This window comes from Mauremys mutica, chromosome 4 (assembly GCF_020497125.1).
Source record: "Mauremys mutica isolate MM-2020 ecotype Southern chromosome 4, ASM2049712v1, whole genome shotgun sequence".
Taxonomy (NCBI): domain Eukaryota; kingdom Metazoa; phylum Chordata; order Testudines; family Geoemydidae; genus Mauremys; species Mauremys mutica.
Window position 1 is genome coordinate 107223319 of NC_059075.1, and position 18118 is coordinate 107241436.

Consider the following 18118-nt stretch of genomic DNA (forward strand, 5'->3'; position numbering starts at 1 on the left):
CTATCAGTTAGCCAGCTTTTAATCTATGGGACAAGTTAATTTTATATCATTCTAGTTTTTAATCAAAATGGCACCAAGTCAAATGCCTTACAGAAGGGGAACAGGAGCCATGCCTAGAATTCAGGGACCTGCTTGTGACATATATTAAAGCAGCCCTGTTAGAATTCTAGCTAGGTCACATTGAAAACTGCAATGTGGTTCATTTCAACCTAGTACAAACATCTTGACCCTACATAGCCCCCTGGTAAAAACAGTTCATTCAATAGGAAAACTAACCATTTACATCCAGATACTCAATTTGGATAAATTGTCTTGGCTCCGTTGAAGTTGATGAAATTATGACCATTTAGGATCTGGCCTAAAAGGTAATCAATTTATAGTTATAAAACATTTCTTTTCATTTCTTTATTGTTTCATTGAAATGGAAGATCAGTTTCTAAAAACTATTTGAATGTTACTAGCCAGAATTCTCTTCTAGCTCTTTTGTATCTTTTAACAGAATTGCAAAGATCTTGGAAGAAAGGAGATGATCTGAGTGCTCATTACATACAAAAGTTCCTTTATTGGTACTTTGCTAGCAAGAATTTTGAAAGAAACAGAGAAAACTGATCCCACACCACAGGTCTTTACTAAGTGAGGATTAAAAGCCACTTGAACTGCCCATAAAATCAAAGTTCAGAGACAAGATGCATAAATCCCAAGCAAACAGCATTTTGAAATCTGAACTAATGCTCAAAAAAACCTACAACACCTAGAGAAAATTAGGAGGGTGTGGAGGTGGGCTCAGTTTCCTCCCTTAGTACAGTCTGCAAATAACAAACGGAATTGTTTTTCCTTACATGTCCAAAATGAACTCAAGTTACAGTTTACTCTGGATTTTAAGATTGTATTTAAGAAGGCCCCCAAATGATGTAGGCTCCCTTGTGTGTTCCAAAATTTATGTGCACCTGCCATTAAATGACTAGAGTGGATTAACCAATTTGATCTGTGAAGACCTTATGCCCTGATTCAGCAAACCTTTTATGCACTGCTTAAAGTTAAGTCTGCAAGGAATTCCCACCCTAGTTCAGCAAAAGCACTTAAGCGAGTACTTAAGTCCAACTGACTTTCAATGGAATTTAAGCAAATGCTTATGCATGTGGCAAAACAGAGATGGTATTACTTACACGGATATGCTGAACTGGGCCCTCAATGTAGAGAAAGACAGTAGGCAGGTAGATATTAAGAATTTTTTTTTTAAAAGGGACAGAGACCTCTTTCAACTAAATGAAACCTGGCAGACAATTGTTAAGAATGCAGTTCAAAGGAATCTGTGCAGTGTATTATCCATGCAGAAGTATGTTCAATAATAGATCAGGGCAAATAGTGTTCATGAGAGAGGGTAGCCAAGGCAATCTACATAATGGTTTTTCTGAAGGATGTTTGCTCAAATGTGGGGGATGGAAATATTGTATCATGGAACAGATATCAAAAGCAGAACTCCCTAAATCTGCCCCAGGCTGGGTTCAGTTTAATGGCTAAGGAAAAAAGACACAAACAGGCTTCCTGAAAGTGAGATTTTTTTTCCCTGCATTTTCTTGAAGCCATATATTAAATATTCAAGATTACAAATCAGGATAGGAACAATTGCTTAGCTACAATAGTTTAGATTTCCCCGTCCTCCTATATTTTTCTCTGTGTTTTAGATTACAGTATTTTTATTTTATATGTAGATAATAAAAAATTTGTAATACATAAATGACAGTACTTTTCCATCAGAACGTAAGTTAATTGGCAGAACGTAACTTAAACAGCATCTGCTTGCCTCCAAAGCTGAACTGACACAGCAAAAATTTTATACAATGCTGCATGTTACCTTCAGGCTGCACAAGGGAGGCCACAGACTAATAGGTATAGTATGAAGTACTCATATTAATTTGAATTTACAAGAGGAAGGTTTTGCAGCAGAAGACCCAAGAAAAAGTATTCACCCTAAGATAGCAACATTGTGCATTCTTTCCTTATTTTTGTCAAAAGGAAAAAAATCCCGGCTGTGATAAAACCAGAGCGCTTCTTACTCAGCACTCGCCATGAAGAGTCTTCTCAACTGCACTAGGGTTGTGTGTGTGTGTGTTTAGAGAGGTGACAACTACATGTGAGATGACCCAGATCCTTGATGGCTAGCCAAGGCAAAGACTATTGGCCCATTAGAAACACCGATTGTGAATGCTTCTCTCATGCAGGGGAAGTTCTGCCCTATTTTAAATAGATGGAGTCAGATTTTCAAAGGAGCTCAGAAAGTTCAGTACTGAACTGCTTTGAAAAACTGGCTGAGAGTGTCAGAGTTGGAGCTGCTGGGTGCTGAGCTCTTGGAAATCTGGCCTCATTTGCTCAAACTATCATCACTTTCATCAGCCTTCCTGATCATCCTCCTGACTCCATAGGTCTCTTTTTTTATTGAAGGCATCAAGAACGTGGTGATGGAAACCAGATTTCCCCGATTTCTCTCGGTCTTGTTTTTTTCCCAACCTGGCCATGGAACTATGGGCTTGCCTAGGTGAACACTTAGTTCACAGCAAGCATTGCCATCTGGGATCCTTCTGGGATCCTTGAAATGGGAGTAGATTAAAGCACACTAGGGAGCTTCACATGGACACAATGCACAACAGATTAGTATGGGGCAGATTTACATATCAGCTTGCTGTGAGCTAAGTGTTTAAGTAGATAAGCCCTAAGACTGTACCGATACTTTGGCCAGCAATTACCTCCTAACAATTAACCTGAACCAAGTGTCCATATAATGTATTTAACATACTTTTCTTTCATTGCCTTTATTGGTTTTAAAGCAAGGATGCACAGCTACTGAGATCACATAAAACTGTGGAAAGAAATACTTTAAATAAACTAAAAAACCTTCCTGTTCTGTATTAAACCTATCAGCAGCCACTGACAACACTGAGCTTGAGTCTACTGAATCACTTGCAGGGTCTTGCAAGGATTGAAGCAGCCCTTCTTCCAAGAGGGATCCAGATAGCCACAGGGCCGCCCAGAGGATTCAGGAGGCCTGAGGCAAAGCAATTTCAGGGCCCCCTTCCATACAAAAAAGTTGCAATACTATATTCTCATGCGGGGCCCAGGGCAAATTGCCCCACTTGCCCCCTCCCTCCTTCCCCCCAGGCGGCCCTGGGAAAAATAAACATTTAAAACCCTTCCGCATCTCAGAACAAACCCAGTTTTGAGAAAACTTCTTTTCAAGTCACCTTTACAAAGTATCACTGGTTCTCAGCATCAGCTAGTGCTAAAAGGCACTAAAGCTCATTAAAAGAGTTGGACAAATATTTTCCGTCAAAACTTTTTTTGGATCGAAAACTAGGGGTTTTAAAAAAAACAGAAAAATGTCACGGACAATGTCTGCTTTCCTTCAAAATTTGTTGTGGCTTTTTTAATTGAAAAGCTGAAATTAGTCTGCCAAAACCTGAACATGGTCTGGGGTTTCAGAAGCATGTGGCCAAATATTTGCTGCTTGCTGTGTTTGATTGTTTAAAGAAACAATAAAAAAATTCTGCTTAAAAAAAATCCAAAACTTCTGAACCATCTTAGTCAGAGATTTTTCCAGGTTTCTGATACTCTGCTGGCTTCTTTGACTCATATCTGTCTCCATAACTTGGGGTTCATTTAGATAAGAACGGCCATACTGGGTCAGACCAAAGGTCCATCCAGCCCAGTATCCTGTCTACTGACAGTGGCCAATGCCAAGTGCCCCAGAGGGAGTGAACCTAACAGGTAATGATCAAGCAGGAGTGGGTGGGTGAGATTCTGTGGCCTGCGTTGTGCAGGAGTTCAGACCAGATGATCATAATGGTCCCTTCTGACCTTAAAGTCTATGATTCTATAAGTGATCTCTCTCCTGCCATTCATCTCCACCCTCTGACAAACAGAGGCTAGGGACACCATTCCTTACCTATCCTGGCTAATAGCCATTAATGGACTTAACCTCCATGAATTTATCTGTTTCCTACAGACTGGCTCCATGGGGTCCCTCACAAACTGGAGATGGTTACTGTGGGTTTGTCTTTAGTATAGCTTATGTACATACTCCACAAACTGAGCATTTGAGCTTCTTCCAGAATCTGGGAAGAGCCTATGTTGTGAAAACTGAAATGCTCAAAATAGCACATGCATGTGAATGGACACAGGATGCTAAAATTAAATTAACCCAGGGGTTCTCAAACTGGGGGTCAGGACCCCTCAGGGGGTCATGAGGTTATTACTGGGGGTCGCGAGCTGTCAGCCTCCACCTCAAACCTTGCTTTGCCTCCAGCATTTATAATAGTGTTAAATATATTAAAAAGTGTTTTTAATTTATAGGGGGGGGGTCGCACTCAGAGGTTTGCTATGTGAAAGGGGTCACCAGTACAAAAGTTTGAGAACCACTGAATTAACCCCTCTGAAGCCTTGGGGAATGCAGGGGAGAGGGGTCTTCCTTGGTAGGGTTGGGAAGGAGGTAGGTGGTGTAGGATATTGCTCTTCTCATGTGATCCCTCCCCCATGGCTCTCTTGGCTCTATCACTGTTAATCTAAAGTGGCTAATTTTAAATGAAGCTACCCTCCCCTGACATGAATCTCCCTATGGCACTGAAATTAAATGTAGACTATAATTTGGCATTTGAGAAGTGAAAGGGATGGTAGCCCTAAGGGAAAAGATAACAGCTTGGCTCTTTGTGTTAAATAGCTGTCTGCAAGCCTCAAACTGCTGAATGAGCTTTAGGGTAGGGAAGGTCTGTGCCTCCCCAAACAGCCTGGCCCTGCCCCCTATCCGACCCCCACCCACTTCCTGCCCCCTGACTGCCCCCCTCAGAATCCCCGACCCATCCTGCTCCTTGTCCCCTCACCGCCCCCCAAGACCCACTCCACACCCCACCAACCCCCCCGCTCCCTGTCCCCTGACTGCCCCAACCCCTATCCACCCACCTGCCTCCTGACAGACCTCTGGAACTCCCACGATCCAACCCCCCATTCTCTGTTCCCCAACCCCCCCCCAACCTCTGCCCCCTCCCTGTCCCCTGACTGTCCCTGGGACTCCCTGCCCCTTATCCAATCCCCCTGGATCCAGCCCCCTTACCATGCCACTTACCCTCGCCTCCCCCCCCTCTCGGAGCCTCAGCATACCACGTCCAGGAGCAGCCCTGGACAGCGCTGCAGCAGCATGGCTCCGGCAGGACCTGAGCTCCCGCAGCTCGGCCGCAGCTTGCAGCCCCACCCCCTTACCACACGGCTCTGAGTGGGAGGAGCTCAGGCCCCGCTGGAGCCACGCCGCTTTAGTTCTGTCCATGGCCGCTCCTGGATGTGGTGCGCTGAGGCGCCAGGGGATGGGGGAAGGCAGAGGTGGGAGGGAGCCTCCGACATTCTTGTGGGGGTCCCTGCGGGGCCCGGGGCAAGTTGCCCCACTTGCCCCCCTCCCACCCCAGGCGGTCCTGGATAGCCATGCTGGGCACTTGCTCTGTCTTCCTAATAGTCCTCATGTCAGATCCCAAAAGGTCCAACACCACTAGACGCTATTATGAGAAATTCTCTCTCATATACTTCTGTGGCTCCCATTATGCTAGCATCTGAGTGCCTCCCAATCTTTAATGTATTTCTCCTCACAACAGCTCTATGATGTAGGGAATTATCATCCCCATTTCACAGATGGGTAACTGAGGAACAGGAGGCTAAGTGACTTGCCCAAGATCACACAGGAAGTCTGTGGCAGAGCAGGACTTGAGTCCAGGTCTCCCAAGTCCTAGGATAGTGCCTGGGACCACTTTTCCACTGGACAATCCTTCCTCTCTGTTTGATCATCCTCCACTGGGTTGTAGCCATCAGTATGGTGATGTGACTCATCTCCTTTGCGTGTCCTTCCCATCAAACCCAGCTTTTATAATTTTATTCTTTTTCCAGTCCCTTGCCTCGATGGGACAAGGCCTGGGATGAAAGACTGTGAGTCAACATTGATTACATGCAAGCAGATGTATGCATCATACTAGTAGGTGGAAGCATCCAGAGAAATGGAAGAAAGGGAAGTGTCCGTACCAATTATGCAAGGACTAGGCCTGTGCTTTGCTTTGCCATACTGGTAGGAGCCTGGGGATCCTAGTGGCTCAATCCCAGGTAGCAGCAGTGGTCTATGATGTATTTTTCATATATGGCTGGCCAGGCAATTGCAACTGTTCCTCTTTGATTAAGACCTCTTGACTGTTATCCTTTATTTCTATCATAGCTAGTCTAGATTTCCATAGCATTCTCCACCTAGAGATTAATTAGGGTATTAAAACGTATATTTTAAATTAAAATACTTGGACTGGGGAATTCATCTAATCTAGAACAATATCTCCAGCAATGTCCTGCAGTATGATGCAGGCTTCATCAGAAGAATCTCCCCATTATTAAATGTACCAAATACATAACTTTGTCATAATCAGGGTGATGGGGAGAAGTAGTATGTATTACTCCTACAACTGATCATCTTATTCCCTAAAGCAAGGCCTGCCTATGTTTTTAGAAGCTTATTGGTCTCACTCCAGCTAAGAAAAGCTTTATTCTAATTCTAGTGAACCAGTCATGCCTGGCAGAGGTACAACTTTAATTGCTAAGATCAAGGTGAAAATATTGAGATGTGGCTGCATCTGACACTGTTAATTTAAGTGTCATGTGAACATGGCACTGAAGGAGGAGAAAAACATGCTTTATCATCAGGAAAGCCCTGAAAAAATTACTTGCCAAATTGCCACTTCCTTGTGCTGAACAGCAAGTTTTCTCATCCTAGTATTAGTCTTTATTAGTCTTGGTGGACAGGAAGAGAAAAAGCTATAAAGTTCATAATAATAGCCTAAGTAGCATAATAAATTGGTGGACTCATGAGAGGTATCCTTATACACTTCAGCAGCAGGAGACCTGCAGTTGACATGCTCATCAATACATGTTTTAGTGCTGGTGGTACCATGTGTAGAAATTTAGGAGACAAAACACGAGCAAAATAAATAAATAAATAAAACTCTCCAGAAAGAACACATCCTCCTGGTCAAGATTGCAGGTCAGACAAATATAGTGTTACACTTTTTCTTCCTGTGACCTACAGTTCTTAGTCTCGCTATTGTTAAAAATCAAAGTCTGCCATGTGATTTAAAGCCTCAAAAGATAAGACTCCAAAAATAAAGTGCATTATGGAAATGCATATGCTGAATCGCTGGTGATGTCCATGCAATGTATTTCTTTTAAGGATTTGGAATGCTTAATGAATATGGTTCCATTTACTAAGAACAGTCATGCAGCAATAGCAAGGACACCGCCAGGAAATAATGAGGGAGGGCATGAATGATCTTATTTGCCTTGTGATAACTATCACCCAGGTAAAAAAGGTACTTTTTGACATACAATGCAAGCACTGTGACAGTCTACTAATTCAGTCTACACTCTTATAATTCAGAGAGGGAAAAGAAAGGAAAGGTAAATACAAAATAAAACTCTCAGAACATGGCTGATAATTTAATATGTGTATATGAAAGGACAATACGAGAGAGAGGGAGAGAGATCAATCATCATTAGTAGAGGCAACAAAATTAGTGCATTTATTGGAATAAGCAAATGAACAACTCTGGAGTCAGTAAGCCTAAGTTCTGACTCTTGCCTTAGCTGAGAGGTGCCATGGAATCATTCCATCAATCGTACCGTTAAGGTAGCTGAAAAGAATAAAGTTTACCATCATTCACAGCCTAATGAATGATGTTTAGAACACAAGAGCAGCAGAACATGTATTTAGGGGTGTTCTAAAATGTTCATACCAATTATGCAGCAGCACATAGATAGTATTGTTATGTAAGGGTGCCTAGATATTATCACAAGAAGCACCTTATAAATTCCATATATTAGATATGCAAGAGGACACTAGGTGGTCAAGATTGGGGTATCATTGTGCTAGGCACTGTATAAACACAAAGGAAGAGAGATGTTCCCTGCTCCAAAGTGCTTACAATGCCTGAGCTTGATCCTAAGAGGTGCTGAGCACTCTGTCCCCAATACACATGCTTAATTTTCAGCATGTGAGTAGCCTTACTGGCTTCAAAAGGATTACCCAATGTGTTTAAAGATAAGCTAGGACTTGTGTGTTATACTGAACCAAGGCTAGAATGCTGAACAGCTAAAAGGAACTAACCCTATGTTAAGAGAAGTTACAACAAATTAATGTAACAAACAATAGGAGGGTACCAGAAGGGAGGACAAGGGTAAAAGTAATGAGAACACATATATAGGTTAGTTATTTGCATGGCTTGATTGTTCCAAATCATTTTAAAGGGTTCACCCCCCCTTTACTAATAAAAATAAATAAAATATCCACAATTTACTATTTCTGCACCATTATCTGATGGCCTCACATGATATCAAAAGAGTGACAGAAGATACTATAGCAATGAGACGATTTTAATCTGAGTTCTGTTCTCCCACACATACTGGAAATTTTTTATATTAGTAAACAATGTAGGATGTTAGCTGTCATTTTATATTGAAAAATATACCATACTTACTACTCCCCACCACAGGGCATCTGCATAGCTGCCAAACTCTGTTTGTCCTGAATCATTCACAGCATCTTTTTCAGCCAAATACACAAAATAAGATGAAAAAATCAGGCCCAGAAACCCAATATACAAGGTAGTTATTAATTCCTGAAAGCAGAATAAAAACAAATACAAATACTGTTAAAGAGCTTTGAACTATGTGACACTGGAGTTTTTCTACAAAATAATTAAAATGGTTAAAAAAAAGTTAATTTCAGCTGTTTATTCAAATAGATCATCAGACTCTCATCTGGTGCAAATCAGCCTAGCTCCAGTGAGTTCAGCAGAACTCAGCTGAGGACCTGGCCCAGTGTTTTACAGAAATGTATGTGTGCTTCAATCGCAGATTCTGGATGTCAAAATAACTGTTCATGACTTTTGCAAAAAATCTGGTGGGGTTGCAATTGAAAATTAGCTGTTAGGTAAAAATTTCGAGCGACCTGGGCACTTAGAAGCTTAAGTCTTACTGAGAGTCAATGAAATTCAGTGAAACTTAGGCTACTAAATGCCCAAGTCACTTTTAAAAATGGGACTTAGGTGAAAATTTTAAACTTGGGGAATTTACCTGTTGTCCTTTAAACACAGTAAAGCAACAGTATTTAATTAATTGAAACAATCACCACATGTTCCTAAGTTCATATATTTAACAACAAGAAGACATCTGCCTACATTCCATGCTTTTATATCATAGTGTTTACATGATAGATTATAATTCACAGGTAATCACTGGGGCAGTGTTGTTGCATGTTTTTAACCAACTTATTTATTTCAAATATTATCCTATCTCCTCCTGCACAGCAATTGGGCACACAAAATAGAAGGAGATCAGGACTAATTCCTGATGCACCAAACCTCTGCAGTTTCTCTCTTTAGAACCATATCGCAAGGGAACTTGGGTTCAATAATAGTCAGCAGCTCAAACCCTCCGTTAATTTAGCTTAATATTAAATGCTCCTGGAAAACCACAGACCTCTATTTTGCAAACCTGCAATATGTATTTTAAAGAATAATAGCTGTCTATGCTGTAGCAGTATAATGACTGAATTCAGGTACACTGGTGTGACACAGAAGACCTGAAAATGGCTATAACCGAGAAAAATTGTTTTCTTATTCTGTTCAAGCATTGTCCCCATGTCAGATCTAACTTACTTGTCTGTGTATGAAAACTACTGATCCCAACAGTCTCCATGTGCCACCCTGACGGTCAACATGCAGCATTCGTAGGATCTGGAGAAAGCGGATACCCCTGGAATACAAATTTTAAATAAGTGAAGCCAGGATCTGAGGATACAAGAGAAGCGATACAGGGGGAGGGGAAGCTTTTTTCAAATGATAAATTAAAATACATTGATTACATCACAGTCAGGTTACTATATTAAGCTTACAGGTTCCTCTCTTTCCCTCATCTTTTATTCAGCTCAGCCTATTAGACAAATGTGAGCAGCTGTAGGGGAAGGGCAATAGGTTTTCACTTGTATGGTTGGCAGGAATGCCCAGTGATTCATGAATTCTAGAAACAGATTGTGAATATTATGGAGATTGTTCCCTGGCTGATCTTCACGAATCTGGTGCTATCTTTTAAGAGTTTCAGAAGGGAAGCAGAATGGGCAGAAACAGATGACTTTTCACAGCTAGAAATTTAGCCACCTTTTCTTTGGTCTTTTCATCTACTGGGCTAGAGAACAATTTGAGTTTCCAGAAACTTTTACATAGTTGATCATGGAAATAATGCTCCAAGCAACTACAGGATATGCTTCGCAGCAGAGAGCCACCACAGTCACAGAGCATCACTGCAACTAAAATTCAACGCATCATTCAGCAAAACCAGCCAGGCTGACCCACCTGAACACACGAGATATGTTCAGTCAATTGTTGGCACATGGAACTTCCCTCAATATCTTTTCCAACAGTCAACCTCTAACTCCACATATACTATTAAGAACAGCCTTAAAAACATAGTAGATATCCAAAACCCAAAAACGTTGGTAAAAACCATACAACTAGCTGGCAAACGAACAAAATTTGAGTGCACATTACTATTTTGTAGATGAAGTTTTTGTGACGCTCTAGTGTTATTACAGTATATACAATTTCATTATTATAAGTGGGAAGATGTGAGGGAATTATTCTGATCTACACCAGCGCATGGTAACTGAGATCAAGATCTGGTCTGTTGTGTCAACACAGATGCCAAAGCGGTGACCACTTCTAGAATTTAAGAACTGTTACAAGGAGAGGAGAGAGTGGAATAATAAACTATTATCAAAACAGACCATGTTCTCTTCAATTATTGATAATTATTACCTGATAGCTGAGGTTGCAAAGACTTGACCTTTGGAGCCCACACAAAGAACTATCATTGAAGCAACAACTACAATTAAATCTGGAAAATAAAAATAAGTGAAGATAATGAGTTCAAGGCTTCATGCAATGCTTTGACAAGATTGTGATTTAAATCCAATGCTGATATTATTTTAACTGAGAGAAGGGTTGAATTTTTAGAAAGCTATCCAAATAAAGTTTTGGGATTCTATATCTCAACACCTCTGCTGTAATATAGAAAGAAAATACATAATGCTGTAGTAAAAATGGTTTTATTGCCATGTGTCAGGGATGGCTACATTTTTAATTGTGGCAAAACTAGATGGGACACAGATCATTCCAATAGTGTCAAAAAACACTATTATACGTTCTATATCCTCTACATGTTTTACAGTGTTTTCTCATAGCTGTTTTTAAAATGTACAGGCACAAGTTTTCACTACTTTCATCTATAAAATCAGGTGACTTAGTAACATGAATCCAATTGTTGAGACCCGGAGAAGAGTGAAAAGTGTAACTAATAGATTTTACAAGCATCTAAAAACTAACTAAAATCACTTTACTATACAGAATATTGTCAGGATGTAAGGTCTGATATCTTGGAGCCTACCAGGGATAGAAACAAGACCTGCAAGTTGGGAATCGCCCCCTTCCAATAGCATAAAGCTCTACCTGGTGTGGCAGATAGGCAATTACCTGTGATATCTTTGTGAGATCTTACTGTATTGAGTTTATGTATCATTGTGGGCCAGAGACTGTATTTAATTCCTTGGGGGAGGATGACCACAGCTCCTCCAGGAACTAAGAAAAGAGGGAGGTGATTATGCAAATTTACTAAGGTAGTAATGCTTCCAGAGAGGAACCACCACCTGAAGAGGCTCACATATTTATATAGTTTAAAATGGATTTTCCAGGGAGCAACAGACAAAAAGGATTTTGGATTAACAGCCTGAGTTTAAACTGACTGAGGGCCTTCCTTCTGATCCAGCAAACAGACCAGGCCTTCTGTCCAAAGAGGGGGGCAATCCTTGAGGAAGGTTTGGAAGGATTGACACGGTTAGCATAAGGTGACCTCTGGTAAGACTTTTAGTATGTGTGTAGGCTATTTTATTGTTTTCTCTGTAAAGCTTTTACCTTAAGAACAGAGGTGCTTGCTTAGAAAAACCTGTGGAGTAACTTGTAACTGTTGGCAATTACACCGTGTATAGCCCTTGGAGAGAAAGCAAGGTGCAGGCAGTCTGTCTTGCTGGGGATAGGCTGGGAACTGTGCAGCCTGGAAAACCCCAGCTCAGAAGGGAGAGAGACATGGGTCTCCACCCAAGAGAGATGACAACTGAGGAGCCAGGATCCTAGAGTGAGTGCCCTAGTTGGATCATGGAGGGGAGAATACAGGGTCAGTTGCCCTGGATTGCGACAACTGGCATATAAAATCCTCACAGTTTGAGAGAGATCTATCCTTAAAGTATGTTAAGAGCGCCATTGCTCTAGGGCCGAACACTGTAAAGCCTGGGCTCAGGCAAGGGTAATTTTGGGAAGAAAGTACACATTTTGGAAAAAGAAGGAAACAACTTTACAGCATGTTTAAAAAAAAACGGCCACTGTTTGAAGCAGGGATTTGGAATGCTATAGTAATTTCAGGAGAGATGGATTAACGGACAGAGCACTGGGGAAGCAGTCAAAAGCACATGACACTTATAGTCACATATGGAATACCGTTATATAATACAGACAGAGAGGCTAAGCCATGAATTAATGAACAATTCTGTGCTCTTATGAATTACTAGGGTGCAGCATTTTTGTCCATTGCCTGTAGAAATTCTGCAGTCATCCCCATGAAGATATGGATGCCCACTGGTATAACTAAACCCCTTTCTCTGTCTTGTCTATTTAGGTTGTAAACTCTTCAGGGCAAGCACTGTCAACTACTCTTTGTACAGTGCCTAGCAGAATGGGACCCTGATTTTCTATGGTTCCTAGGTGCTACCATAAGAAATATGACAAATAATAACAAAAACAAGAACTGCAGGGCAAGTATTCTGAAAATCTTTACTAGCTGAAGCATTCAAGGAATTAAGGAGGAGATTTTAAAGGCCACATAGGCCAGTTAAACACCCACCTTCCACTGAAAGTCAAAGGCATCTGGGTGCCTAACTTCCACATGTGCCTTTGGAAAAAAATCTCACCCTACGAGCATGAAAATAATAGTTTATAATTACACGTCACCTGCCCGACACCAGTGTGCTCTAGGTAGTTCAATCCAAAAAACAGAATAAACTAACATTAAAATATTAAGATGGACGTAACATATAGAGGTCATTTGGTTTTGTTTAAAAATAAACAGTTGTAGCCATTACAAGATGTGTGCAATGCTGAAGTTATAAAAGCCATTTAGAGAGACAGGATAGTATGCAAGTCTTATTTCTGGCAAAACTTCAGTTCAACTGCGAAAGGAAAGTCTCTCTTTTCTGGGAAAGAGAATCAAGTTGAAAGATTTTTTTTAAAAAAAGAAGGAACTAACAATGCCACAGATTCCTCAGAATGTTCAATTCTGCGCAGATACTAGTGACAAATATTCTTGTTCTAACTTGGCTGGAATCTCTAGGGAAACTCCATTTCTTTTTAAATGTTCAAGGTGTGTATAGGAATGTGGCTTTTTCTTAGTAATTATGACATGTTCAAATCATGTATACTTACCAATGATAGAAATAGGCTTCCTAGCAAAACGAAGCCTTCCCCATAATCCAACATATTTACTACGGCATCCTGCTGACCATAACCGAACCACATACTCCGTTCCAAAAAACACCACTAATACAATTTCCTAGGGGAAAAAGATAGGGAACTAGATTAATTTTCTAGTTTACATATTCTCTCTCTTCTCTCAGATGACATTAAGGAACACAGAAAATGAAACGTAAAACTTGGAAAGAAGAAAAGTATGCAATATGCCAAGAAGATCCAAACTACAAACCCTCAGGAAAACCGTGTAAGCAATGGGAAATGTATGATAAAGAATATGTTTAAATACCAGAATGGCACGCTGTTTGGATCTTCTCTATGTGCTAAAACTGAAACCATTCTGTATAAATTTACTTGGCTTCAATAATTCAAACAGAGAGTTGCTTGACTTAGCCAAAGAAAACAAGGAGACTCTACGTTCACAAGACAAATATTTTGCTAGTCTATCTCATTTCCAGAAAAAGTACACTGTACACACCATTTGCAGTATCATCTTAGCCAGCCATTTACCCATAGCCTAAGTGCAACTCACACTTTTAAAAGTAACATTTCTGGTACCAGGTTACAGCTTGATAGTTTCCAGGCAGTTTTAAAACATGGGGTGAAATCCTGCCCCCAGCCCCTAAAGTCAATGGGAGTCTTCAGCAGGGTTAGGAGTTCACCTATGGAACAAAGTGAAGTGAGGGTTGATAACTATGGTCCAAAACGGGGCTAAAGTTCTGAGCTTTTGTAAGACATGTACAAGAATATGGTTCAGGAATTTGGTTAAAACACAGTTCTGTGGCAGCAATGCTACCAGACTGAACATTAAACATTTCAGGGGACTGACCCAGGAGTTTCCAAAGTGTACAGTGAATGGACTGGAAGGGTCTAACATCCATCTGCATCTGTCAGGGAAAGAACGATACAAAATTGGAACTTAGTATGATTTTCAATGCACTTTTATCTGTGTTTGAAATCCCCAGACAGTAGCTTTTTGTCAATTAGCAGGTGAAGGAGTTTTGATTATATTTTTTCAAAGTAACAGAAAGTTGCAATCCCATATTTCTTTTATTTAGAAGCCACATTCAATTAGTATCTAGCCTCACTGAATAGCCGAGCTTAGCTCTAAGTAGAAATCATCCCCTATTTAGAGCAAAAAGGGAAAATAACCATCTTTAATAGAAGCTGTGGATTCTAAATGAAAATACCCAGGACTTGGCATGTAACGTTAAAATGTTCATGAGGTATAACGTTCTATTGCCTTTTAATTATATTTTAGAACTAAACTGCTTGGTTTGTTGGAGACACAAGATGGGTGAGATAATATCTTTTATTGGACCAAATTCTGTTGGTGAGGGAGACAAGCTGAAGTTGGTCCAATAAAAGATAGTACCTCACCCACCTTGCCTCTCTAATATCCTGAGATTGACACAGCGACAACAACACTGCATGCACCAATGGTTTGTTGGAGCAGTTTGGTGTCTGAGTAAACTAGAATGACAAAAGCCAAGCAGTTCTTTAGCATCTGAGGAGCCCAATTGTTGCTGAAGAGAACAGGGCATGCTGCTAATCAACATTTGTCCTCTAAGGCTAAATAATATTACTAGTCTGTGACATCTATGCCTGTATGTCATGATATTGCACAACTGGATGATGATGATGATGATGATAGAAGAAAAGTGCTGAAGAAAGTGACCACTTTTAGCTTACACACAAGGGTATTTTTAATTAATTAAAGTACTTAAGGCGAAATACTAGTCCCACTGACGTCAATCAGAGTATTGCTTTAGAGGTTAAAAGAACAATAGGGCTGCTGAGGAAAAAAAAGAGCAATGATGCTTATTTATCATGGGCCCAGTCCACAGACCTTAATGGGAGTCAGACTGGGCTCTAAAATTCCAGCATTCTGATGGTGCATTAAACTGCTCATCCCTGGTAGCTAAGTCGTGCAGGTGCAAGTTAAAGACACTACAACATTTTTCAAAAGGCAGGAGGACATCAGCCAACATTCCTTCTCTTAACGTGACGGGCTCTAATGCCCCGGGCTGTCTGTAAGTTGTTGCCAGGTGCAACAGGATAGCTATCTCAATTGTCTACAAAGTTACTGTGCTCCCAAGAGCTTTCCAGGTTCAAGAAAATTAAATGATATTGGCTGGGTCCTTGGCTGCTATAAAGATGGAAATTGGCCAATTTACATCAGCTGAGGATCTGGACCATAGTCTATTCTAATGTGTGGAAGGAATAAACAGGAAACCTTGGGAGAATTTTATTCAGAAACATTTGCTACAACAACATTTTTTGAAAACCTAACGGGCATTCATTTGTAACACAATACAAAACAATACAATATACTATGCCTAACACAGTAACTTCACATGCAGTAGGATTCCCCTTTTGTTTAGCTTAATTAAATACATTTTAAACCTACACTGAAATTCAAATGAGAACTCTATCCTGTCTATTAAAATAGTGATTAGTACTAAGACAAGACTGTTGTCTATTTTGTTTATGACATTGTACTGATTTATAAGATATAATATATTAGTACATTTCTATATCGTAGCAGGCTAATATAGCCTCTTTCATGACTAATATGAAGGAAACTCCCTCAGTGAAAGCTAATGACAAATCATTAAGCAGAGAGCTAGCTGTTTCTTTCATACAAAAGAAGTTATTTGAGCAACAAACCTATGGCCTCAACTCATATGTGCTGTACACACAATAGCGTTCAGACTGCCCAATGGGAATTAACAAAACAAAAAAAGAAAAGATTTTCTTGAAAGGAAAAATGGGAAAGTTAAATTTTATGCACAATAACAAATGCAATTTTTGTATCAAAAACTGTAGGATTATCAAGATTATAGTTTCATTATTATAACAAAAAGGGGGAAACCAAAGCCTTGGCTGTGTTTTGTTGGTTTTTTTAAATGTGTGTGTTTTTTGTGTGCGAAATTTGCATTAGAGTTGTGTGGGTTGTTTTTTTTTAAAAGACTCTCCATGGTTCATTGGATAACAGGAACACTGGCAAGTATGCAAATGTGGGCTGTCCCAAAGACAATGAAACAGACATGTAGTCAATGGTTACTGTCATCCAGTTCTTTGCGTGACATGCAGACAAGCTTAGAGAACATTGATTGTTCTATAGACTCCTGTGACTGGAGGGAACGACCAGTCGGCTTACACCAAGACACATTTTTCACTCCTGACGTTTTGATAAAGGCTTATTGACCTAAATGAGACCCAAGTTATTCAGGGAACATCAGGGGTGAAAGTGCACAAGCTGTTCTTCATGGTCATACACAAAAACTCCAGGTATCCATTAGCAACTGGCAAATTCCCCCTCCCCTACCCGTGGCGGTGTGACAGACAAAAGTGTTTTTAATATCTTGCCTTGTATAAGCGTAATAAGTAATCTAGTGGGGGAGGAGGTGACAGATGAATTTCTGTCACTACATTTATATGTTAACTCCAGATAAATTGCAGACAGGAGTGAGAAAAGTTATTGATATATAACTCATGACAGTCATTACAAAGACAAATTTAGCAGTCCTCATGAACTACTGGAATATTTCCTTCACAATCCTTCAGTAGCTGAGGTTTTGGTGATTTTTATGGTAATTTTCTAAAATAATATGCACTATTTTACAAAAGTTGATGGAGGCCTGATTCTCATCTCACACTGGTGTCAACCAGGCGTCAAATCAATTAAATGAAGAGTCACACTTGTATGAAACAGAACTGTAGGTCACATCTCACACCTGAGACTTTTAATAAATCTGAGTTACACTAGGGATGAATTTGGCCCATTATTTATTGAAAATACTTTTTCTGGCTGCTTGGTTAGCACACGTCCACTGAATGCATTGTCTAGAAAAGGCCAATGTGTTTCTGCATGTGACCCATGGACCAGCAATAATGGAACAAGAATACAAGAAGATTTAAAACAAAACCAGCAGAGTGAAAGAAAATGAGGGAGGAGAAGGAAAAATGGAAGGGAAAGGGGTAGGGTGAACAGGGAAGATGAGAAAGAATGGTTGATTTGGAAGAGGAGACTTTTTTGCTGCAAACAGAAGGCACTGCATTATGGAATGGAGTTGGGAGGGCTTGCTGAACCAGTGCAGCTGTAATTCTTATGGCTTCCCTTCCACATGAAGGGGAAACCATTGTAGATTACACCATATCATCCTAACCTGAGCTAGAGGCCTCATTACAGATGTACCATTAAAATGACACAAGCAATGCTTGCAAAATGACCGAGGAAGCACCTGTATGCATGTGGATGCATAGTATTGTGCAGGCCCGGCAACCTCAAGACACTACAGACAACTGTTTCATGTAACTTTTTCACCTAGTATAGACAGTCCTCTCATTGTTCTCTTAAGGCAGGATTTTCCCTTGAAGTTGCACTATGTTAGTTGAAATATATAGAATGCAGCAAGATCAGATAGCCTAGGCAAACAGGTAAGCACACAGACTTGGAGAAAAAGTCAACAAGAAGGTAA

At 40.3% G+C, this 18118-nt stretch overlaps 1 protein-coding gene across 1 annotated transcript in view; it reads right to left on the minus strand.

The window, feature by feature from the left end:
• Positions 1 to 18118, minus strand: part of KCNQ1 (potassium voltage-gated channel subfamily Q member 1) — a 551524-nt gene that overhangs the window by 370127 nt on the left and 163279 nt on the right. Inside the window, exons 3-6 of the mRNA XM_045016478.1 lie at positions 13590 to 13716; positions 10878 to 10956; positions 9723 to 9819; positions 8541 to 8681 (exon numbers count right to left, since the gene is read on the minus strand). Of these exons, the coding sequence (XP_044872413.1) occupies positions 8541 to 8681; positions 9723 to 9819; positions 10878 to 10956; positions 13590 to 13716 (444 nt within the window). The remainder of the gene's footprint in view (positions 1 to 8540; positions 8682 to 9722; positions 9820 to 10877; positions 10957 to 13589; positions 13717 to 18118) is intronic.